The sequence below is a fragment of the Bison bison genome, unplaced genomic scaffold, assembly GCF_000754665.1.
Source record: "Bison bison bison isolate TAMUID 2011002044 unplaced genomic scaffold, Bison_UMD1.0 scf7180017864142, whole genome shotgun sequence".
In the NCBI taxonomy this organism is placed as follows: Eukaryota; Metazoa; Chordata; class Mammalia; order Artiodactyla; family Bovidae; genus Bison; species Bison bison.
Genome location: NW_011494714.1, coordinates 2,148,852 through 2,174,979, shown reverse-complemented (window position 1 = coordinate 2,174,979; position 26,128 = coordinate 2,148,852). Strand labels below are relative to the sequence as shown.

The following is a 26,128-nucleotide window of genomic DNA, read 5'->3' as shown; positions in this document are numbered from 1 at the left end:
AGGGATTGCATTGAATCTGTAGATTGCTTTGGGTAGTATACTCATTTTCACCATATTGATTCTTCCGATCTATGAACATGGTATGTTTCTCCATCTATTAGTGTCCCCTTTGATTTCTTTCACCAGTGTTTTATAGTTTTCTATATATAGGTCTTTATTTTCTTTAGGTAGATATATTCCTATGTATTTTGTTCTTTTCGTTGCAATGGTGAATGGAATTGTTTCCTTGATTTATTTTTCTACTTTCTCATTATTAGTGTATAAGAATGCAAGGAATTTCTGTGTGTTGATTTTATATCCTGCAACTTTACTATATTCATTGATTAGCTCTAGTCATTTTCTGGTGGGGTCTTTAGGGTTTTCTATATAGAGGATCATGTCATATGCAAACAGTGAGAGTTTTACTTCTTCTTTTCCAATTTGGATTCCTTTTATTTCTTTTTCTGCTCTGATTGCTGTGGCCAAAACTTCCAGAACTATTTGAATAGTTGTGGTGAAAGTGGGCACCCTAAACTCAGCAATATAAACCTGATGAAGAGCCAGAGGAATATGCAGCAGGTAAAGGAACAGGATAAATGCCCACCAAACCAAACAAAAGAGGAAGATATAGAGAATCTACCTGATAAAGAATTCCAAATAATGATAGTGAAAATGATCCAAAATCTTGAAATCAAAATGGAATCACAGATAAATAACCTGGAGACAAGGATTGAGAAGATGAAAGAAAGGTTTAACAAGGACCTAGAAGAAATAAAAAAGAGTCTATATATAATGAATAATGCAATAAATGAGATTAAAAAAACACCCTGGAGGCAACAAATAGAATAACGGAGGCAGGCAGAAGATAGGACTAGTGAAGTAGAAGATAGAATGCTAGAAATAAATTAATCAGAGAGGAAAAAAGAAAAACGAATTAAAAGAAATGAGGACAATCTCAGAGACATCCAGGACAGTATGAAATGCCCCAACATTCGAATCATAAGAGTCCCAGAAGAAGAAGACAAAAAGAAAGACCATGAGAAAATACTTGAGGAGATAATAGTTGAAAACTTCCCTAAAATGGGGAAGGAAATAATCACCCAAGTCCAAGAAACCCAGAGAGTCCCAAACAGGATATACCCAGGGTGAAACACCCCAAGACACATATTAATCAGATTAACAAAGATCAAACACAAAGAACAAGTATTAAAAGCAGCAAGGGAAAAACATCAAACAGTACAAAAGGGGATTGATTCCCATAAGGAAAACAGCTTATCTTTCAATGGAAACTCTTCAGGCCAGGAGGGAATGGCAGGACATACTTAAAGTGATGAAAGAAAATAACCTACAGCCCAGATTACTGTACCCAGCAAGGATCTCATTCAAATATGAAGGAGAAATCAAAAGCTTTACAGACAAGCAAAAGCTGAGAAAATTCAGCAACACCAAACCAGCTCTCCAACAAATGCTAAAGGATCTTTTCTAGACAGGAAACACAAAAAGGGTGTATAAACCCAAACCCAAAACAATAAAGTAAACGACAATGGGATCATACTTATCATTAATTACTTTAAACATAAATGGGTTGAATGCCCCAACCAAAAGACAAAGTCTGGCTGAATGGCTACAAAAACAAGACCCCTATATATATTGTCTACAAGAGACCCACCTCAAAACAAGGGACACATACAGACTGAAACTGAAGGGCTGGAAAAAGATATTCCATGCAAATAGAGACCAAAAGAAAGCAGGAGTAGCAATACTCATATCAGAAAAAATAGACTGTAAAACAAAGGCTGTGAAAAGAGACAAAGAAGGTCACTACATAATGGTCAAAGGATCAATCCAAGAAGAAGATATAACAATTATAATTATATTTGCACCCAACATAGGAGCACCGCAATATGTAAGACAAACGCTAACAAGTATGAAAGGAGAAAATAACAATAACACAATAATAGTGGGAGACTTTAATACCTGACTCACACCTATGAATAGATCAACTAAACAGAAAATTAACAAGGAAACACAAACTTTAAATGATACAATAGACCAGTAAGACCGAATTGATATCTATAGGATGTTTCACCCCAAAACAATGAATTTCACCTTTTTCTCAAGTGCACATGGAACCTTCTCCAGGATAGATCACATCCTGGGCCATAAATCTAGCCTTGGTAAATTCAAAAAAATTGAAATCATTCCAAGCATCTTTTCTGACCATAATGCAGTAAGATTAGATCTCATTTTTATACTTTCTTACATTCTTTCCTTTCTTGTTTTCTCCATATTTGTACAGCCTGAGCCATCTCCTCTCTTATAACCTCATCTACATCCATATCTGCAGGCCAAAACAGACAGAGAGCTGTGTGGGGAGAACAAAAGAAGAATAAATTACAGGGACATGAATGAAGGTTGGTGGCCTTGCTACTTATCATGAATGTTCTTCAGTAGGATCACTTTCCCCTGCCCTTCTGTGTGCCCACCACCCCCAGGTTTGCATGACCGTGGAAGATTCTTCAGCCAGTGGAATTTGAGTACAGGTGATATGTCACTTCCAAATGGCAGTATTATTTTCTGTCCCACTAGTTGGAATGCACATGTAATGACAGGAACCTGGAACAGCCATGTTAGACCAGAGCTAAGTAGCACAGGTGGAAGATGTGACAAGAAAGAAGTGGGCCTTCATCTCTGTGGAGAGACCTGCACTAAGATTATATGAAAGAGAATTGAAATTGTGTTGTATTTAAGACAATGTTATTTAGGGTTTGATTACAATCGTTGTTGAACCTGTAACCTAACACTCAGAATAGCTGATCTTTGTGTTAGCATTTTCTTGACATTAGGGTCTGAATGAGACAATATATACTAACGTATACTTAGAAGTGAGTCAGGTGACAGCCCTGCCCTCTGGAAGCTGTGGTCTAGTGTGGGATTCAGAAACTCATGCAAGAACAAAGCCACATTTCAGGACAGTTTCAAGATCCCATAGGAACCCTTGGGAGAGGAACCTCAATCAGTCCTGATCTCAGGAGGTTTCTTGAAGTAGGGACAATCCTCTATCTTTCTCCTCATAAACAGGCCATGGTGCCAAGTTTCATGTAAAAGTGATTTATTTCAAATTCCTTCCAGAGTGTTTTCCCTTTTGATCCAGTGCTTAAGATATGCGTTGAGTCCTGGTTTGGTAAGATTGTAAATGCCCCAGGGCAACTAAGCTGGTGGGCCACAGCTACTGAGCCCAAGTGCCTAGGGCCTGTGATTTCCATCAAGAGAAGCACAGGACTGAAAAGCCAGTGCACTGCAATTACAGAGTATCCCCTCCTCGCTGATAATAGAGAAGTCCTGAGCAGCAATGAAGACCTAGTGCAGCGAAATATTTTTTAAAAAATTCTTCCAATTAAGATAAATAAATTTATATTAAAAAATAATTATCCCAGAGAAACCAGTGAAGTCTCAGGGGAAGCAGGACATGAAAAAGGATGAAACCAGTCTGAGTTTGATATCATGCAAGTCATGGAGAGGGAAGCTACAGCCTGTTTTCACAGGGAACTTGGAATGTAAGCTGTGCCTCAAACGTGCCCCAACCCAAGGCTAGGGAGCTGGGATTTCACTCTCCCACTAGCTCCTCCCTCTCATCTTTCAACTAACACCCAGCTGGTGTCTCCAAGTCCTCGTATTAGATCCTCCAAAGATAAATCTAAGGTGACACTAAAAGCAAAAGACACCAAAGCTCAGGAAAATGTAACCTCAGAAAATGTCTAGATTTATCCACCCGTTCTGCCATATCCAGCATCATATCTGAAATCCTGCGAGTCTAAAAAACTCCATGGGTCTCTACATGTAAGCATTTAAAAACAATCAACTCCTAATCTATAGAGGAGTGTAGTTGATTTACAGCATTGTATTAATGTTAATTGTATGAGAAATTAATTCACTTATACATAGACATGTATCCATTCTTTCCTAGATTCTTTTCCCATACAGGATATTACAGACTATTGAGCAGAATTCCTGTGCTGTACAGTAGGTCTTTGTTTGTTATCTGTTAAATAAAGTAGTATACATATATTAATCTCAAACTCTCAATTTATCCCTCTTCCACCTTTCCACATTGGTAACTATAATTACTGTTTTGATGGAGGGGGTGTCTAGGCACTTGTTGGATCAGGGTCTGTTTTTGTGAGAGTGCAGTGGCCAGGGAAAGCAAGTCTGAGAGAGATTCATTTGAGATAATGCTAAATATTGTGAAGGACCTGGCCATGCAAAAATCTGGGAGAAAAACATTCTAGAAGTGGGAAGTAGCCCATGCTAAGGACCAAGGTAACTAAGTTTAATGAATTGCTACCCTTCCACTGCCAACCTTTCTTCCATGCTTGGAACTTGGCCTACAGGTCAACCACCATGATCTCATTCCGTGCTTCAGTTGTGAGTTAGTGGCAATGAGGCATTTCAGCCTTCCCAAGAAGGGAGAATCTGGGGCTATCACGAGGCTGAATATGCTTTGGCCTCAGGGACGTGTCCACAAACTGGTTATCACCAGGAGCATCAGGTGCCGGGGCACCACCACTGCCTCTGACTATCTCCATGTACTTGTTCTCAGGAGTAGAAACGCCAAGGAACTGATAGAGCAAAGAAACAAGTCATGACTCTTGTTTCATCTTGCCCCATGTGAATCACATGGCCCTTTGAGCACACTACTCTCTGTCCAAAAACTCTTTCTTCTTTTGCTTCCTCAAAGGTAGCTTGTGAATTACATCAGCACCTGACTGTGAAGCCTGGTGTCTGGAACTCAACTCACAATCAGCTGGGACCCAGAGATGTCCAGCCTTGTCCTGAATTCTGTCCTTTTTCTCCAGCCAGATTCATAAACCAAAGTCCCTACAAAATATAAGGGTGATTGTAATTCTCTCAAGGCTTTTGAATCTCCAAGGTCTATTTGGAGCATCAAAGAGGGAACACATTCCCCTGCATCCAGGCTAGTCTCAGACCTCAGTCTCCCTCAGCCAGGGGTTCCCTGAGGAAACATAAGACCCTTATCTAAGCTGCCTGAAGGCTGAGAAGAGAATGTTTCTCATTCCTAATGCAGGTTTATGTTATCCAGTCCCCCAAAGGTCTGTGTTGTGTGAATGAGGAGCGGGACCTCTTTGGATTCTGAGTTGGGAGTGAGTCAGTCACCACCTACAGGACTACTTCCTGGGGTCACTACAGCTGGGGCTCTCCCACTGTGCTGGAACCCAAAGAAAGAGCCTGCAGTATTGCTTTCCTGCTGCTACAAGAAGGCAGGTCTGCTGTTAAAATCAGAACCAGACTTGAGGGGCAATGGGAGAGGAATTTACACTCTGGTGCCTGCAGATATCTGAGAGCTGCCCAGCAGTGGATGCAATTGAGCTTTCTCTCATCTTTCCCTTCCTGGAAGTCTCCTAGTCTGAGAACCAGAGTTCCTGGGTCCCAAGTATTCACTAACTTACCTGCAGCTTTAGAGTGAGTAATACACCCCATGGTTCAGTTTCCCACCTCTTGGATGACGGATACTGGACTTGCTCCAGAACACTTGTTCCAGACTGAAGCTCAGTGCCAATCAGTGGACAAGTGGCTCAGAGGTGTGTGTTGCTGAGGATGCTCTGGTGGGCAGGAGGCTGTAACTGTCTGGTGATGTTCATGGGTCCTGGGATCAGAACTGCAAGTGGTAGACCACTTGGCACACAGCTCTTGGGACACCGAGGACCTTAGAAGCCTTGCCCGCTGGAACTTACTATCATTTGGGTCTGTGGGATGAGATCAGGTACTTAAAAGTCAGATGTTACCCATGAAGAAATTTGTAGATTCCTCAGCAAAATCCAAATTAGGCTGATGAATCATCTCTGCTAAAAAACTCAGAGAACTAGATATGCCAGGACTCTTAGACAAATTTTGTAGTATTTTAAATACCATTAAAGTAGGTCATCTTTTGGATGACCTGCCATTTGCTGTCTGGCTTGGGATAATACCCACAGTTAGAGTGGAATCAAAGGGCTCTGGGGGAGGCTGTACCTCTCCCTGTGACTCAGTAGGAGTGAGTACAGCTCTCTCCCCTCCACATCTGGAGCAGGAATTCCAACACAAAGAACGTGATCTCCAAATTTAACTGGAAGACTCAGGTAGGTCTGACCCTCAGGTAGGTGCTATTCTTTTTTCAATGCTTCTTCCTTCCCTCCTGGGTCCTGTGCAAGCTGCTCACCTCCTGGTTCCTGGGTTCTGAATTCCTCCTCCCTTCTCTTGCAAATATCCATGCAGTCCCACTTGTGGCTTCCTCTCTACCCAGGCCCAATCCCTCACATGCAGATGGCACTAAAGAAGGGAAAACCAAGGAGGGATCTGTACAGTTCATTCTTTCTAAAAATGTCCACATTTATTCTGCTTCCAGACCCTGTCCTGAGTCCTTAACATCTCCAGCCAGACGACTCAGCTTAGCAGGGTAATGGAGATGCAGATGGTGGGGGGAGGTAAGGTTGTCAGGTGTGGGGGGCAGTTTTAAGATGACAAGAGATGAGTTGGAATAAGGAGCATGTTGTCCTCCAACCACTCATTCATTGGGGACCTGTCTGAATCTGCTATCGTGGGTTCCTCAGAGTTTCTCTAAGAAATTTCAAAATGGACTTTCTATAAACTTCTTATTACAAAATGGTTTCAAACATAACAAATATAATAAAGAAGAGTATCATAAACCCTATATTTTATCATTTGGCATCAACAACTACAAAACTAACCTCTTAGTCCCATAGGTTGTCATAGACTGGAGACTATGCAACATCAAGGTGATGCCCAATTGATTTCCTGGTGAAGACATTTTTGACTTGCATCAGTCTTTCTCTTTTTGCTATGTTCTCACATGCGGTGGTTGAAGGGAAGGAGGAAGAGGGAGAATGACAGAGAAAAAGAGGGAGAGGCTAATCCCATCACGAGGTACCACCATCAAAACCCCATGTCAACCTGGGTACCTCCCAGAGGCCCTACTTCCTAATACCATCACATTGGGAGTAAAGGGTGGACACAATTCAATCCATAGCAGCTATGCAGATCTGTTTTTAAATCAAGAAAGACACTCATTTCATTTTCTCCTTTACTTCTTATTCATTTTTCCTGAAGTATTTTTGGGATGAGATGAACAATTTACAAAATGTACATAATGAGTATTTGGGGTAAAATAATGGGATGTTAAGAAAAAGATCTTTGTTTCCAATAAAATTAACATTTAATATCCAGTCCATTTGCAAATTTTCCTGATTATCAAAAAGCAGATGTCTTTTCACAGTTGAAAGAATGTAGTCATATGTTGCACTTGGTTGTTCTCCTTTAAGATGAAATAACTGTTCCTCTTACAATTTTAATGCCATTCATTTGTTCAGAAACTGGGCGGAAGCAGGGTGGTTTGTCTTACAGAATGTTGCACTATTGGATTTAGAGTAGGAGTTCACAATACCTGCACAGTGGGTCAGGACCAGTACCAGTCCTTGGTCTATTAGGAACCAGACTTCCACAGCAGGAGGTGAGCTGCAGGCCAGTGAGTGAGGCTTCATCTGTATTATAGTTGCTCCCCATCACTCTCTCATCACTCCCAGAAGGGACAGTCTAGCTTGTTTTCCTGGAACTGTTTTTAGTTACATAACCTATGCTTAATAGAAACAAAAATAGCATAAATATTGATGATTATTTTCTTTTCTCAGTGCTCAGAATGGTGAGTTGGTGCCCTAGCAACTATCACACTGACAAATTGGATGTTGCCTGTTAACATTTGGACACATTTGGCCAGCTTAAAATTAAATATTAAAAAACTAAGATCATGGGATCCAACCCCATCCTTCATGACAAATAGAAGGAGAAAAGGTGAAAGCAGTGACAGATTTCTTTATCTTAGCCTTTAAAACCACTATAGATGGTGACTGAAGCCATGAAATCAGAAGGCGTTTGCTTCTTGGCAGGAAAGCTATGAGAAACATAAACAGTGTGTTGAGAAGCAGAAACATCATTCTGCCCAACAAACTGGTAGATGTTTGGCCTTTTCATTTGGAGACCTAAACTTTCCGTCCAGTCCCCATTAGTCTTTGAAGTCCCTTAGCTTTCTAATCCTTCATGGTTCCCAAGATTATTTTGTACATTTCTTTACCAAGTCCTTAAATCAGCCATCTCTTTAAGAATCCATGCATCGTCTGATGGGAAATGTATTTAGAAGCTAGATGTTAGACCTCAGAATAGTCACTGCTATCAAGTTGTCATTGCTTGTTGGCTTTACATTGGTCAGAGTAGGAAGGACACATTTTCCATAAAAAATAAAATAAAAATGAATATAATTTGTTGGTACAAACTTATGCTTTCAGTTCAAGGTTTAAGACAGCAGGGTTTTAATTAACGTTCTTTATGTTATGAGTCAACTTCTTTTTCTAGCCACTGAAAGGCTTACTTCAGAATATTAGTTTTAATTACTGTGTTGCTTTTACCTGTTAACATATATATGATTCTGTCACAACAACAGAAGCAATATGAGGAACAATAAGTTGTTGAATATAGTTTCAGATTTCTTTCCCGTATTTCTTTTGATTTTCTTTGGTTTTGTTTTGGATGGGAAGCATTTTTGTTTTTCCTTAGAAGATATTCCACTCTGAATGTAGTCATAATTCTGAATTTTAAAGCCACTTAAGCAATGTGTTGTTATGGGCGGCTAGTCACCAACTTGATGCAATTAGATTTATCAGTCTTTGTTCTAAATTTGTTCAGTTCAGTTCAGTCCTTCAGTCGTGTTGGTCTCTTTGCAACGCCATGGACTGCAGCATGCCAGGCTTCCCTATCCATCACCAACTCCTGGAGCTTACTCAAGTTCATGTCCATCGACTTGGTGATGCCATCCAACCATCTCATCCTGTCTTCCCCTTCTCTTCCTGCCTTCAATCTTTCCTAATATCAGGGACTTTTCCAATGAGTGAATTCTTCCCATCAGGTGAGCAAATAATTGGAGCTTGAACTTCAGCATCAGTTTTTCCAGTGAATATTCAGGAATGATTTGTTTAGGATGGACTGGTTTGGTCTCCTTGCAGTCCAAGGGACTCTCAAGAGTGTTCTCCAACACCATAGTTCAAAGGGCATATATGTGTGTCATTTGTCAGTGACATCATATTCCCCTTTTGGGATTTAACCACCAGAACTGAATTTAAATAATGTGCAAAAATGAGTGTTAAGACACAGTGCCCCATCTATACACATCTGGTGACTAGGAGAGGCTCCTGTTGTATTCAGGGTACTGGCATTGATAGATATCATGCAGTAATAGGCCCTGGGAGTCCTGGATGAGTTGTTATACACAATTGTCTTTACTTGGCTGCCACAGTTGTTTTGTCTTCTTTGATTGGGAACACATTTCAAAATTGTTTTTTTTTTTTTTATATTTGATTTGGCAGACAAAATTTTTCACAGCATAGACCCTATGAGGAAATTATATCAGAAATATATCCATTTATCTTCAGCAGTTAAATTCGTTGGTTTGTATGTCCCCGGTGATATTTCTTTATAAATAGAAATGAAACACACATGTTCAGTGTGCATTCAGTCTCTTTGTAAATCAACCAACACGAATTAAATTCCTCTCTGTCCCCACTGCACCACCAACTGTAGGCGAGAAATGAAAACCTGCAGAGACTGAAGGCTGATTCCAGCACATTGCTGTGGAGATTTCATTCCCACTGTTTTTTTTTTTTTTTAATTTAGTTTCTAATATTAAAATCAGTATAGTGTACATAAATATCCAAACTTCTGACTTCTCTTGAAAACATGGCCAACTTCCCTGCTTTCCAGCATGGTTGAAGTATAGGAAAGGCTGCTCCCAGTGCTGTGCTGGGAGGGTTCTGTGCTGCCCAGGGCCTCCTCGGGCCATGAGTTTGGGAGAACTAGACTGCTAGCTATCTTAAGATAAAGAATATTTTGTCTTGATCAACTTTGACTTTGAAGCCTTTAACCCAGAACCCAGAACACACTATTTCCTTGTACATTTTTTGGATAATATAAAATATCTTGTGGATGCATATGACATTTCTTCCAATACTGAAACCATACAATTGAAGTACTACTCTGCCCTAAATCTTTGATGCAGACTGGCATCATAGACTGCCCCTGATATCTGCCATTAGATGCACTACCTAAAGCCAGTTGTACGTCCCTGGGCTGTCCCTGAAGTCTTCACTTTGCCATTTGACATCTTATCCTCCTAGCAATCTCCTCTCCAATGAAGACAGCGATGCATATCTCATGAAGTGGCTAAGAAGATGACATGAAACCAGAAATGTCAAGAATGGCCCTTATTATCCATTTTCATGGTATTCTTAGCAGTTTTTTTCTCCAAGTAGTCAAGGTTCTCCATCTTCTTAGATGTCCATACAGATCAGTTTGATTTTCCAACCAACCTTCAAGGAAGAGATTACAGTTCAATTCTCTGTATTCTGAGAAGCTTCAAAGTCTACTCGCCAAGGACACTGATGAAGGAAAGATTTTGTCGAGACCTTTGTGTTTTTTTTTCAGGCCTAACGGCTTAAACTAGGGCATGTCAGAGCATATATAACTAGGGACTCTCGGTCACCACTACATGCTAAGAACCTGAACTTTTCTGAGTACTTGGAGCCAGGAAAGAAGCATGAAGTGGCTTGCACTCCTCGGGCTGGTGGCCTTCTCAAATTGTAGAGTCGTGTAAGTATGGAGACTGTAAGCCACATCATATTAATTTCTGTGATTTTTCTTTTCATCTGCTTATTATATTTATCTGTTTTAGAAGGGAATGGAATATTTCCTTGACAATCTTAAAGTTCAACCCTTACTTATTGATAAGTACCTTGCTATAGGAACTGTGGGTCCCAAGCGTCTTGGTGTAGATTTGCATAGCTGCACAACTCTTGGGGTCCAGTCATGTCATGACCTATTGAAATTGGAACTCCTTGCAATTGTTCAGTGCACAGTCAATGCAGATGTAGGTGTGGTCCTGTGGAATAGCACTTTTCTACATTTTATTTAGCATGTTCTCTTTGTTCCCTCTCTACTTCAGTGTGTATATGTCTATGTCTGCATTTCCATATCACTATCATATCTCTCCATCTCATTGGAAGGCTCTGAGTGTATTTCTCTCTGTGTTGTTTTCTTTTAATTTCTCATTTGACTTATCTTTCCTTCTCAAGCCTCGACATTTCCCTAACTTGTTCCCTATCTCCTGGATTCTTTTTTCAACTATCTCTTCTCTTTCAACTTGGAGAAACATTGGGAGAGCTACTTATACACTGTTTTATATCTGACAAGCAGTGTGACCACAGCCAATTCACAAGCCTCTTGCATTTCTAATTCCTCCCTTGTAAAAAAGGATAGGAATCCCACTTTTACCTCCTTCCCTGAGCTTCTATGAGAAGGATACAGTGGGATGGCAACAGCAGTGCTACTGGCTGTCATGTTGAGACTTCCTATTTATCAGGCACCTTATATCCATCACTTCACTTATCCCCAAGATATCATATTTGGAGGGTTTGAATCATTACATTCCACTATTTTACCAAAGGGGAGACTGAGACCCCACATGGTCATATGGCTTACCCAACATTACAGAACAGAATCTTTATTCAAATGTACGTCGTATGTCTTTCCAAAGGAATATGCTGAAAATTCTTATAATAAAGTGACTCATAAAAATGATTAGAAAATACACAGTGCCATTGCAGTGACAGTTACACCTTAACACTGACAGCTAATTGTAGCATCTTCTTTGTTTTCTTTGTCAAATGTTTGGTGAAAGAATATCTCTAAGGAAAGTGAAGACCATGAGAAATACCCTAAGTGAAAAAAACATGCTGAAAAATTTCCTCAAGGAATATGCTTACAGTCTGTCCCGGATTTCTTCTGGTGGCTCAAATATAACTATTCACCCCCTGAGGAACATCATGGATGTGTTTTGGGAGGATGGTTGCCACAGCGCCCCCTGGTGCTCTAGCCTACCACTGGCGCTCAACTGGAGATGTCAGGTGGGATGCTGCGGCTGGGGCTCCTGCAGGAGCAGAAGCACTGGGCCAAAGAGGCCCCACCCAGAGGAGAAGGTACTATCATCCTCTTTTCTTGGTGACTGGGCCCCAAAATTACCAGGTGGCAGGTAAACATCCATTTCTGTGTCAAAGATGTGTCATTAGTTTGAGGGAGATTGTTCCTTCTGAGCAGAAGGCAATGACGGCCCACTACAGTCCTCTTGCCTGGAATAACCCAAGGACGGAGAGGCCTGGTAGGTTGCAGTCCATGGGGTCGCTAAGGGTCGGACATGACTGAGCGACTTCACTTTTAATTTTCACTTTCCTGAATTGGAGAAGGAAATTGCAACCCACTACAGTGTTCGTGCCTGGAGAATCTCAGGGATTGGGGAGCCTGGTGGGATGCTGTCTATGGGTTGCACAGAATCAGACACGACTGAAGTGACTTAGCAAAGCAGCAGCAGCAGCAGTAGCAGCAGCAGCGGTTCCTTCTGAACTAAAGGAGTGAACTAGTTACAGATGAATAGTGAACCATCTCTGATCAGAAGGTAGAACCAACTGCAAAGCAATTGTGAATAACCGGGCAGAGGAATTCAATTTCCACAGATGCAAGAACCACAGCAGTAAAAAGTTACTGAACCTGTATTCCGTGTAAGGCCATCAGAATCTAACACAGTGGTTACTGTTTTTTGATTAGAAAAAGGGCTTATTTTGTCTTCAGGAATGCCCATGCCAGCCTGAGAGATAGGCAAAGAGTAAATACATGTCACATGAAAGGGTCACTTGTATGGTGTTGATTGGATGTGGTCTGAGTTTAGAGGGAGTGGATTGATCAAGAAGGACCTCCTGGAGAAGGGGGTGCTAAGGCTGGGTTTGAAGAGACTACAGAGTTTCTCCAATGAAGGCACCAGGACTTCCATGGGTGTCCAACGGTCCTGGATGCCCAGTGGTTATGCCTCTGTGCTTCCAATGCAGGAGGTACTGCTTCAATGCCTGGTCATAGAATCAATATCCTTCATACAATGTAGCATAGGAAAAAAAAAATCAAATGCAAGCACCTCTGTGATCAAAGGCTGTGAGCTTCACAGTGGTTGGAAAGTGATCTCAAGAGATAAATAGCTCCCAGAGGGAGACATCAGTGTGGGAATAGAGGGTAGCCAGTTCTTCACTAATCCACTCCCTCCTTCTATCTGTAGATGCTCTACATGGGTAACATCACCATTGGAACACTCCCTAAGGAATTCCAGGTTATCTTTGACACAGCTCATCTGACTTGTGGGTGCCCTCCTTCTTTTGCCCCAGTCCAGCCTGTTGTGAGTACAGACACCCCATACCCCGACCATCCTTCACTTGCCCTGCCGCCCTGTTTCCACCCTTGGTACCTGATGACACTCATCTTTTGTGTCTGCAGCTACACAAGTTAGGTTCAGGCATTACAAGTCTTCCACCTTCTGGCCTACCCAAAACACCTTCTCGATCGCCTATGGATCTGGGAGCATGAAGGGATTTCTTACTTATAACATTGTTTGGGTAACATGTAAAGAGAAGCTGAGTCAGGACTGGCTATGGAGTGACCCCTGCTTGCAAAACAGATGCAGGACAATCTGGCAGGACCCTTCCTAGCCTACCTCCCATAGGTATTGACCATCTTATCCACAGGATTCTGTCCCTGGGGAGGCAGTGCCCGTGATGACACACGAGCAAATGGATTAGCTAACCCAGAGAGTGGCTTGAGGTGTGGAATTGCAGTTCCTCTGCCCATGAGCAGTTCAAGGCTCATTTTGCTGGGAGGGAGAAGAGGGGAAAAAAAGCACCCACTTTTATATTGACAGACTGTTCCAGGCACTTTCAGGTAATAATTGGTTTAATCCTGCAACAACCCCACACAGCAGGTGGTCTGATTAGCTCATGAGACATATGAGGAAACTGAGGTGCAGACAGCAAAGGACTTGCTGAGGTCACATCTGTGGTAAACGGTGGAGCTGGGTTGACTTTTCAGGACTGAAATTGCTGTAGGGTGTTTAGGGACAGGATAAAAGTGATCTAGGGACCCTGGGGGCAGTCAAGAGCTTCAGGTATCCATAGTGGGAAACTGGAGGCCAGAGATGTCAAGGGGCCTGATAAATGAGTTCTCACTCTAGGGTGCCTTTGAGAGTCTAATAAAACCTATGGCCTGCCTCCACAAAGTACTTGAGTAGTTCCCCTCTCTCACTCTCTCTCTCATACACACTCACACAAATATACACATATCTCCAAAAGTTAATATCCCAGGCAGCAGTTTCATTGAGCCTTGCAAGAAAGACTGCATTTTCGGCTTCTGTCTTCCTGGACAGATTCAGAATCCACAGTACCTTACAGAGAATTCACTCCATTCCTGTCATTAGGTCGTAGTGATGACAGAAAAGGCTACCTTGCTCTCGACTCATTTTGTCCACAAGGGGGCACCAATGGGTCCTGGCCTGACTCTTGGTTCCCCCCGACCTGGACAGAAGCCACAAAGCCAATTTGACTCACTCAGGTTGTGCTTTTCAAAGGGGCAGATGTTTTAAAATTCACAGCCTCTCACAAATGAAACACAAATTTTCCTCCCAGCATGGTCTAACTGTCTGAGGTCGACCAAAGACACAGCCCAGCCTCAATTCTTCTCTGAGGATTTAATGGCAATGCACCCCAGCCCAGTCCTAGCCCCACTTCTTGTATCTGAAAGTGGGAACCCTCTTCTTTCCCACAGATTGGGGACCTTGTAAGTACTGACCAGCTGTTTGGTCTAAGCGTTGTGGAATACAGGTGTGAGGGTACACCTTTTGATGGCATCTTGGGCTTGAAGTATCCCAACATATCCGTCTTTGGAGCTATCTCCATCTTTGACAACCTGAAGAATCAAGGTGCCATTTCTGAGCCTGTTTTTGCCTTCTACTTGAGCAAGTAAGTCTGAGATGGACAATCCCTTTCTCCAAATTAGCTTTAAGATGCTTTCAGTTGCACGAAAATTATTTAACACTTGATAAAGAAGAATCCTGAGAGATAATCTAACCAAGGATAAATATAGCCCCAGGGCTGTACCTGGCTTCACCACTGGCCTTTATAAATAACGTTTTATTGGAACACAACCCTGCTCCTGGGCTCAAGACCAGTAACTTGGTCTAGGGGTTTGAGTGAGGAGGAAGACTAATGGAAGGCACAGGAAACAAGTTGGAGGAAAAAGCAATACGATTTGCTTATGAATTTGATCAGGAAGGAAGGAGAAGGATGGTGGATATCTTTCCTTCCTCCTTCGCATTCCACTGGGAGCCCTGGCCAGCAGCCCAATTTGCAGGAGCCAGTGAAAAATGAAAGTGTGGGACACAAAACAAACATGTGGGACCCCTTGTTCAAGAAATACTAGGCATTTCAAGACAGGGAGAACAGAGGTGGGGTCCCTTCTGAGTGTGGGGCCTTTTGAACAGTAGAGGTCACAAGCCAGCAGAGCCAAATCTGGGTGTCCTGAACCCACACCCTTAGAGCTCCCAGGCTTTGATTTTCCTGAAAAATGACAAGCTGGACAAGGAGAAATCCAATATGCTCCAGCGCCTGTCCTCTGAGTGTGTCTGAGCACTCAGGTCACAGGAGGTAGGGCATCTTCAGAAGATAGAGTGGGTGGAGCCCAGCCAGGTGACTCAGCTTCTAACCTGCTCTGTTCCACTCATTAGCCAGTAGCTGACCTTGGACTGGATCTCAATCGCTCCTAGACTCGATTTCTGCATCTGTACATGGGGACCTTATTAGGGCCTTGATGGGTGGACCAGCACAGCTCTCAGAGAGTGCTGTTGCTACTGTCCTCCAAGGATCCCCGCCCCCCTCTCTTCTCTCTACACATGCAGGGCAAAAGGCAGTGTGGTGATGTTTGGTGGGGTATATAAATCCTACTATCAGGGAGTGCTCAACTGGGTACCATTGATCCACGCGGGCGACTGGAGTGTACACATGGAGTGGTAAGTCTCTCCCTCTGAGGGTTAGCCCAAGTGATGCTCCCGCCACATGGACACAGGCAGCACACACAAATGCATTCTCAGACACACAGTCACACAGACATATACACCACCCACAACGACACTGACACACAGACACATCGAAGCACACAAGCAGACACATATAAACATACAGAGAGACACATATAAACATGCATAGCTAGTCACAGACACACAAGCACACACAGAGACACATACAAATCCACATGCAAACACATATACAAACAAACACGCAAGCAGATAGATATGCAAACAACCCATGGATTCATTATCCCCAGGCCTTCTGACCAGGGCTCTACCAGGGTCCTAAAAGGGTCTGGAGAGGTCTGTGCAGCTGGGAGAGGATTGCACCCACTGCCCTGTGAGGCATGGAGCATGGCTAGAGGACTCTACAGTGTGATGAACAGAGGATCAGGGAGAATTTCTCCAGCCTGAAGAGGGTATAAGATGACTAACTGTCCTGAGCTATCAGGGACCAAGGAAGTTCACAGTACAGGTAAATGTCAGTTTAAAAACAGGGAAAGTCCTGAGCAAATCAGGAGAACTGGTCTCCTAAGGGAGCAGCTACTGAGAAGTACAGAGAGATTTGCTAGAGTCTTAAGATATGAAAACAACTAATAAAAAAGACACCCCAAGTTCATGGGTACACAGTGGGGCAGGGGCTATAACAGAGAATCAGGAAGGTGGAATCCAGGAGTGACCTGAGAACAAGAGGCATAATTCATAGGGTTCTGTGTAATATCCTCAGACAAAAGCTGACCTGTCCTTTGGAGTTTCTGTGGGCTAGTCATTTATTTCCTGGCCAGGGTCTCAGCATCTGAGTTGGTTGTAGGAGCAGTGCTGGCAGACACCCTCTCCCAGAGGAGCCCCTCTTTCCCACCACTATGAGAATTAGCTGCCCTCGTGAATCTCTATCTTCACTCTGCAACTGACCCGTTATTTGTTCCCAATCTGATACAGCTCTATGGATGTTTCTCATTCATTATTTTCACAGTCTTCATTCACTCACTAAATAGACAAGCATTTGGCATCCACTGTGTGCCAGGTACTTTAAGGAGGCAATGAGACTAAAACTCGCCCTCCCATCTAAGAAGATAGATGCAAAGGAAATGAGACACATACATAGTGAATTGTGACTTTGGTACATGCTAGACATGAGGAAGTGTCTACAGAGACTGTCAAGAAAGGAGACTGATAAACACTGGGGGAAAGACTTCCCTGAAATCATGACAATTAAGCTGGAGTCTGGAAGATGAGAAGAAATTTGCTAGTCAAAGTGGAGGGGGCTCCTCTAGGAAGGAAGACCAGCTTGTGTCAAGGCACAAAAGAGCCTGGTGTATTCAAGTACTACATTCAAGAATGTCAAGGAAGGTGCTGTGTTGGGAGCAAAGGAAAAGAGGGCAAGAGACAAAGGGCTGTTTAGAAGACAGTCGGGAAGGGGGCATCTCTGGGGATACTCAGAGTGACCTTGATGCCTGCTTAGTTACACTGTCTATGAGCATCTCCATGAAAAGAAAGGTTATTGCTTGTTCTGGTGGCTGTGAGCCCTTTGTGGATACTGAGACATCACTGACCCTTGGCCCAAGAAGACTGGTCAATAACATCCAGAAACTCATCAGCGCCATGCTAGGGGGTTCCGAGGTGAAGGGTCATGCCCCAGACTCACTCCCAGTCTCCACACACAAGAAGGATCTCCAGGGCCAACCTCTCTCCCTCTCTCTCTAACAGCACTACATTTCATGTTTTGCGGTCAATACGCTGCCCTCTATTATCTTCACCATCAATGGTATCAACTACCCAGTGCCAGCTCAAGCCTACATCCTCAAGGTGAGGGGAGGATCCTGAGGGGTGGTTCTCAAATAGGAACTTGCAGGAACCCTTGGGCTGCTATGGGGATGAGGGTGGGCCATCTTACACTATTGCAGATGCTGCTGAGCCCTGGGGCTGGCCAGAGACTCCCACAACACGAACACTTGAGAGTAAAGGGCCATCTGGGACACTGATCATCTTGAAATAAATGTGGAGACACCACGCCATGCTGGCATGGTGGGAGTCACAAGGAGAGGGGATCACTCAGATCCTCAGTGTTCAAAGAGCTTCAGTTCAATCTGAACCCTCAGATGGATGAACCCAGAAGGTCAGCTCTAGCAGTCCTTGAAATAAGTCATGTGACAAGGACAATGGCTGGGGACACTCCCAGTGTGCTGCCCCACTGTAAGGATTAACAGTCTCCCTTCCCTTCTCGCAGTTTTCCTGGTTTGGATGATAAATTACATGTCACCCTAGTTCTCAGATGCATCTTCCCCTAACTCTGGCCGGGTGCCCCCTTTGTGAGTTGGGGTACCCGACCCCTCTGTGGGGAGGCTGGATGCTAATGTGAATAAAGGGTGCACAGTGACTGCTCAGACCCCATACAGGGTGGAGGCTTCATGTCAGCTCCCTGAGGGAGTTCAGAGCTGGCTGATGGGCTCAAAGAAGACTTTAAGGAAGGGAGGGAATTTCAGGAATTCTAAAACTGTAACTGATGGAGCCATATGGAGGGTTGCTTGGTTCTAGGCAAAACTGCACTGGATTCCATGCAAATGGCATCCCAAGGTGCTCTGCATTGGGGTACTGGGGACTTAATCTGGGTGATGAGGGCTACGGACTGACCGGTGGGGTTGGAAAACCAGAGTACATTACCCAACCAGCCTGGAGTGGCCAAAGAGGGTGAGTTCGGGCCAAAGGAAGCTTCCCAGAGTTCCTAAGTTAAATCTTCAAGAACGTGTTGTGGGCACTGTTCTATTTAAGATGGATAACCAACAATGGGTTACTGTGTAGAATGGGGAACTCTGGTTAATTATATGACAACCTGGATGGGAGGGGTATTTTTGCGACCAGGATGCATGGATATATATGGTTGAGTCCATTTGCTGTCCCCCTGAAACTCAGAATATTGTTAATCAGCTATACTCCAATATGAAATAAAGTTTTTTAATAAAGTACAGATTGTGGGGATGAAGGAGGGGAACCAGCATTCTCTGCAGAGTAAACAAGGAGCAGGAGTCAGAAGGAAATAAACGGGGAGAGAGGAGAACTATGGACACTCTTTTTCTTTTCTAAAAATTTTATTGAAGTGTGGCTAATCTTCAGTGTTGCGTTAAGATCTGCTGCACAGCAATGTGACTCACTTGTACACATACAGAAATGTATATTCTTTTTCTTATTCTTTTTCATGTGGTTTATGACTGGATATTTAATATATTTCCTTATGCTCTACAGTAGGACTTTGTGGTTTATCACTCCTCTGTATCCACAACTCCTAGTCCTACCCTCCCCCACACCCTTCCTCATGGCAACCTCATATCTTGGCCCCTTTGGTTGTGGATACTCTCATACCCCCTGTTAAGGAGAAATCCCTTGATATTTACCCAAAGAGGGAAATAAAACCAAGAATTGTGCTAGGTCTGGATATTGGTAGGAGTCGCAGGTAAGGGCTCAGGCTGACTGGTGTGTGTCTCTGACTCCCCCAGGATTATAGAGGCCACTGCTATACCACTTTTGAAGAGAACACAGAGAGGACATCTAGAGAGACCTGGATGCTGGGTGACGTCTACCTGAGGCTGTATTTCTCAGTCTTGGATCAAGGAAATGGCAGGATTGGCCTGGCACAGGCAGTATAAATACTTGGAGTGGTTCAGGAATCAGTAAGGCCGAGCTGAGCAAACATTAAATCACACTTAGGGTACTCCTGCCCAGGATGCTGGTGAACTGTGTTTTGTGGTCTGCACACCCTATTCTCAGTAAAGAATAAAGTGTTTTACTTGTAATGGTGCTGAAACAAATGGGTGCCTCTGTTTGTGCCTGGGAGGTGTACAATGTTTGGGAAGGATCTAGAACCAAGTCTGAATCACAGTTGAGAGGAGCCCACTTTCAACTGGCTTCTAGGAAATGGGAGACTCATTGAAATGATTCTGGGAATCCAGGACACAAGAATCAGAGCAAACACAAAGATCTCAGTGACTGGATCCAAGAAATCAGAAGTCATCAGGTCTCTATTTAACAACCTCACTCTTTCATTCCCTCTTCTTTGATGGTCTTAGCCTGACAACTTTCTTCCTTAAGGCTTCTACACCTAGTGAGGGAGTCCAAGCTACCTGCCCTAGGGTTTTATATCCTGAAGGAATCTCCAATAAGGAAAGAAAAGATTGAAGACATCAGAGTTCAAGGGTGTTCTCTGAATGACCCACCTCAGATCACATGTACAGTCCTAGATCAGCCATCCTGGCAGGACCATAGGGTCCTGATTTACTTTACATGGTCGTGTGGCCCTGACGCCACAGCCCACATGATTGTCAATTTCTTCCAGAATTATATGACTGAAGCTGGGGAGAGGCAGCCCCAAAGAAAGCAACTGGGAGATAGTCTAGGCCATGAAATGGTTTGTGATGACCCACCAACTTCACCACCTTCTCATTCAGAGGAATTATGAAGGGTAATGAAATAGACTCTCTACATCCCATCTCAGATGAACTTATCACTGGGTTTCTCCTCCAGGGGAGTTTGGGTGAGGTACTTCATACAGAGCTGGTTCCCTCTTGTTCCCGTATCCCAATCACCAGCTCTCTGCCACATATGCCTGCTCTACTTGGTAGAGCAGTCCTACTTGGTAAGTGGTATCCCCAGTGGATCCCTGAGCCACCCCCCTCCTCCAGGGCCCATAATGCCCCTCCCTTGGCCTCCATGCTGCTGGGGAGAATGCAACCCATGTGTCGAGAGACATAGGGTACACAGAGCCTTCAGCCTTTCTGAGCTTCTCCATGGGTGGGGCTACAAACTGTTTGCTTGGAGCTGCCAAGGTCAGGCACTTTTGCAGTGGAACCATCCATTCTTTCCACCTGGAGGCCCTCAGTAGATGCCTCATCTGAGACAACAGGGGTCAGAGGTTGACTTCCTTTCAGATTGACTGGTTTGATCTCCTTGTTGTATAAGGGACTCTCAAGAATCTTTTCAAGCACCACAATTGAAAAGCTCAATTCTTTGGCATTCACCATTTCGTATGGTCCTGATCTCACATCTGTTCATGATTATTGGAAAAATGATAGCTTTGACACTACAGACCTCTGTAGCAAAGTGAGTCTCTGCTTTTTAATACACTGTGCAGGTGTTTCATAGCCTTTCTTCCTTCCAAGGAGCAAGTGTCTTTTAATTTTGTGGCTGCAGTCAAGGTCCATAGTGATTCTGGAGCCCAAGAAAATAAAATCTGCCACTGTTTCCACTTCTCACTCATCTATATGCTATGAAGTGGTGGGACTGGATGCCATGAATGTTGAGTACCTTTTTGTGAATAGTCTTTTGAATGTTGAGTTTAAGCTAGTTTTTTCATCTCCTCTCCTCATCGAGATGCTCTTTAACTCTTTTTTACTTTCTGCTATTATGGTAGTGTTATCTTCGTATCTGTGGATGTTAATACTTCTCCCAGCAATCTTAATCCCAGCTTGGGATTTATCCAGACCAGCACATTGAAAGATGTATCCTACATATAATTTAAATAACCAGAGTGACAATGTATACCTTGTCATTCTCCCTTCCCAATTTTAAATCTTTCAGTTGTTCCAAGGCTGATTCTAACTGCTGCTTTTTGACCTACATACAGTCTTGTTAGGAGAAAGGTAAGTTAATCTGGTACTCCCATTTCCTTAAGAATTTTCCACAGTTTCTTGTGGTCCACACAGTGAAAGGCTTTAGCATAGTCAGTGAAGCAGATGGAAATGTTTTTCTGAGATTCCCTTGCTTTCTCTATGATCCAATGGATGTTGGCAATTTGATCTCTGCTTCCTCAAACCAGTTTGTATATCTGGAAGTTCTCAGTTCATGAACTGTTGAAACTTAGCTTGAAGGATTTTGAGCATTGCCTTGCTAGCAAGTGAGATGAGCACAATGGCGTGATAGGTTGAACATTCTTTGGAATTGCCTTTCATTTGGATTGGAAAGAAAATTGACCTTTTCCAGCACTGTGGCCAGTGTTGAGTTTTCCAAATTTGCTGACATATTGAATGCAGCACTTTGACAACCTCATTCCTTAGGATTTTTAAACAGCTCAGCTGGAATTCCATCACCTTCCCTAGCTTTTCTTGTAGTGATGCTTCCTAAAGCCCACTTGACTTCATACTCCAGCATATCCGGCTTTATGTGAGTGACACAGCATCATCCCTATCCCGGTCATTATGAACATTTTTGTATAATTCTTCCGTGCATTCTTGTCACCTCTTCTTAATCTCATCTGCTTCTGTTAGGTCTTTGACTTTTCTGTCCTTTATTGTGCCCATCTTTGCCTGAAGTGTTCTTGTATCTCCACTTTTCTTGAAGAGATCTATACTCTTTACAATTCTGTCTTTTTTTTTTTTTTCCTCTAATTCTTTCACTATTCACTTATGAAGCCTTTCTTATCTCTCCTTGCTATTCTCTGGAAGTCTGCATTCCACTGGGTATATCTTTCCCTTTCTCCTTTGCCTTTCACTTCTCTTATTTTCCCAGCTATTTTTAAGGTCTCCTCAGGCAACCACTTTGCCTTGTAACATTTGTTTTTCTTGAGTACAGTTTTGATGACCACCTCCCGTACAATGTTACAAACCTCCATCCATAGTTCTTCAGGCTACCAGACCTAATCCCTTGAATCTAATTTTCATCTCCACTATAAATTCATAAGGGATTTGATTTAGGTCGTAGCTGAATGTTCTAGTGGTTTTCCTTACTTTCTTCAATTTAAACATGAATATTGTTTGCTTCTGCCTAAACTTCCAGATCACCACCCACCACTCCCAGTGGATGTGGAGCAAAAACACACAATTTGAGGACTGTTACCTTGGGTTTGTGCTTGGCTTTTCACATGCTGAGCTGTGTGAGCTTGATCAAGTCTCTTAACCTCAGTTTTCTCATCTGGGACATGGGCACCATTATGATAATTCCACCTTCTAGATTGCATGTGTGCCTGCAAAGAGCAAGTGGCCCTGAGAGAGCTTTCTGGGTTCCTGAGTCTGGAACAAATATGAATTATTCTGCCACCTGGGGAGAAGGAAATCTGTTTAGAGGTTATGGCTGCCATTCCCAAGGCTAAATATTGATTCAAGCCAAATGACATCTATTTCTGAACCCTGACCCAGAACTCTGAGCTGGTGCTTCTGTTTTCTGGGCTCCCACAAGCGCTAGTGATTACTGGCTCAGATCACTCCCTTCCTCAGCCTTACCAGTCAGCCTTACCTTGTCAACTACTTCTCCCCTGAAATCACACTGCAAGGAAAGTCATAAAGGCTCTTGGCCTCTTGTCAGTTTCCCACATCTCCAGTGTAGCAACAAGTAGGTGTTATGGCTACTTGTCATAGCAAAATCTATGGCAACATGTACAGTTCAATCTCAGCCTGTTAAATGAATCTTTCTCCATTTGGCCCCTCATGTTTAAATTACCTATAGTTGCCTTAGTAACCTTCCTGTGCTTGCTGTTTAATGTTGAAATATGTGTGGACCTCATCTAGTTTTCTTTCCCAAGCATAATTCCAACCATTCAATTAAGTAACCAAATATCTAGTCATCAAACTAACCACAGGAATTAACAAAAGCAAACCACCAATCATGATTTCTTGTGTGCCCCCAAACACCATTGAAATGATCTGCTGAAACAATGTGATACATTGGCATGTACACTGCAGAAGGGACGCTTTTTTTTTCTCTGGATTTGTTTTCCATCTAGTGCAGAATGTCTACCATAAGCCTAGCCCTCCAGTAGCTGGTCACCTAACTTCTGCAGACTCAGTCCACTCCAGATCCCTTCCACATCCCTCAGTAAAATCTAGAGAACAGACTCAGTCAAAATTCTCACTCTTGCAGAAAACAGTTTTTTGTCTTTTTTTAGAAAACAATATTTGGTCATACATTCAAAATCTTGTGCTCCTTGCCTTGGATTCAAGGACCTGCACCAGAGGATGGGAAGCCTCCTCTTCCACCTAAATCTTTCACCACCCCCACCAGGGCCACAGGCTTGACTGGACTCCAAAGACTTCTGCCTGCTTGCTGATGTCCTCTGTACATCAGTTCAGTTCAGTCTCTCAGTCATGTCCAACTCTTTGCTATATCATGGGGTGCAGCTTTCCAGGTTTCCCTGTCCATCACCAACTCCTGGAGCTTGCTCAAACTCATGTTCATCAGGACGGTTATGCCACCCAACAATTTCATCTTCTGTCTTCCCCTTTGCCTTCTGCCTTTAATCTTTCCCTGCATAAGGGTCTTTTCTAATGAATCTGTTCTTCCCACAAATTGGCCGAAGTATTGGAGGTTCAGCTTTAACATCAGTCCTTCCAGTGAATATTCAGGACTTATTTCCTTTAGGGTGGACTGGTTGGATCTCTTTGCAGTCCAAGGGACTCTCAAAAGTCATGTCCAACACCAGAGTTTAAAAGCATCAATTCTTTGGCATTCAGCTTTCCTTATGGTCCAACTCTCACATCCATCATAACTTCTGGCAAAACCATAGCTTTGACTATACAGACCTTTGCTGTAAAGTAATGTCTCTGCTTTTTAGTATGCTGTCTAGGTTTTTCATAGCTTTATCTTTCAAGGATCAGCATCTCTTTTTCACAGCTGCAGTCACTATCTCCAGTGATTTTGGAGCCCAGGAAAATAAAGCCTGTCACTGTTTTCATTGTTTCTCAATGTATTTGCCATGAAGTAATGGAATGGGATGCCATGATCCTAATTTTTTTGGTCTGTACATACCATATCAAGACCATCCTTAAGAAAAAGATATGCAAAAATTTGTCTGAGAAGGCCTTACAAATAACTTAGAAAAGAAGAGAAGCAAAAGGCAAAGGAGAAAAGAGAGACATACCCATCTGAATGCAGAGTTCCAAAGAATAACAAGAAGAGATTTAAAAAAAAGCCTTCCTAGTGATCAGTGCAAAGAAATAGAGGAAAACATTAGAGTGGTAAAGACCAGAGATTGCTTCAAGAAAATTAGAGATAGGGAAGGAATGTTTCAGGGAAAGATGGGCACAATTAAAGAGAGACATGGGATGGACATAACAGAAGCAGAATATATTAAGAAGAGGGTGAAAGAATACATAGAAGAACTGCACAAAAAAGATATTAATGACCCAGATAATCACGATGGTGTGATCACTCACCTAGAGCTAAACAATCCTGAAAAGTGAAGTCAAATGGGTCTTGAGAAGCATCACTAAGAACAAAGCTAGTGGAGATGATGGCATTGCAGTAGAGCTATATCAGATCCTAAAAGATGATGCTGTTAAAGTACTACACCAATATGCCAGCACACGTGGAAAACTCAGCAGTGGCCACAGGACTGGAAAGGTCATTTTCCTTGCAATCCCGCAAAAAGGTGATTTCAAAGAATGTTCAACTACCACACAGTTGCACTCATCTCACATGCTACCAAAGTAATTTCTGCAAGCAAGTCTTGAACAGTACATAAACTGTGAAATTCCATATGGTCAAGCTGGATTTAGAAAAGGCAGAGGAACCAAAGATCAAATTGTCAACATTCGTTGGATCATAGAAAAAGCAAGAGAATTCTAGAAAAACGCCTACTTCTGATTTATTCACCATGCAAAAGCCTTTGACTGTGTGGATCACAACAAACTGTGGAAAACTTACAAAGATGGGAATACCAGACGAACTTACCTGCCTTCAGAGAAATCTGTATGCAGGTCAAGATGCAACAGGTAGAACTGAACATGGAAGAGCAGACTGGTTCCAAATAGGGAAAGGAGTATATAAAGGCTGTATATTGTCACCTTGCTTATTTAACTTATATGCAGAGTACGTCATGTGAAATGCCCAACTGGATGAAGCACAAGCTGGAATAAAGATTACTGGAAGAAACATCATTAGCTTCAAATATGCAGAAGACACCACTCTCATGGCAGAAATTGAAGAGGAACTAAAGAGCCTCTTGATAAATGTGAAATAGGAGAGTGAAACATATGGTTTAAACTTCACATTCAGAGAATGAAGATCTTGGCATTTGGTCTCATCACTTCATTGCAAATAGATGGGGAAACAATGGAAACAGTGAGAGACTTTAATTTTGGGGGCTCCAAGATCACTGCAGATGATGACTACAGCCATGAAACT

General features: G+C 42.8%; 1 protein-coding gene across 1 annotated transcript; it reads left to right on the top strand.

The window, feature by feature from the left end:
* The first annotated feature begins 10,633 nt into the window (after nucleotides 1-10,633).
* Nucleotides 10,634-19,665, top strand: LOC104988785 (pregnancy-associated glycoprotein 1-like). The gene is given in 10 exon segments (XM_010840236.1): nucleotides 10,634-10,686; nucleotides 11,774-11,924; nucleotides 13,193-13,256; nucleotides 13,259-13,309; nucleotides 13,408-13,526; nucleotides 14,728-14,921; nucleotides 15,857-15,967; nucleotides 17,503-17,644; nucleotides 17,732-17,830; nucleotides 19,516-19,665. Coding segments are annotated over 10 exon segments (1,134 nt in total).
* Nucleotides 19,666-26,128: the final 6,463 nt, after the last annotated feature.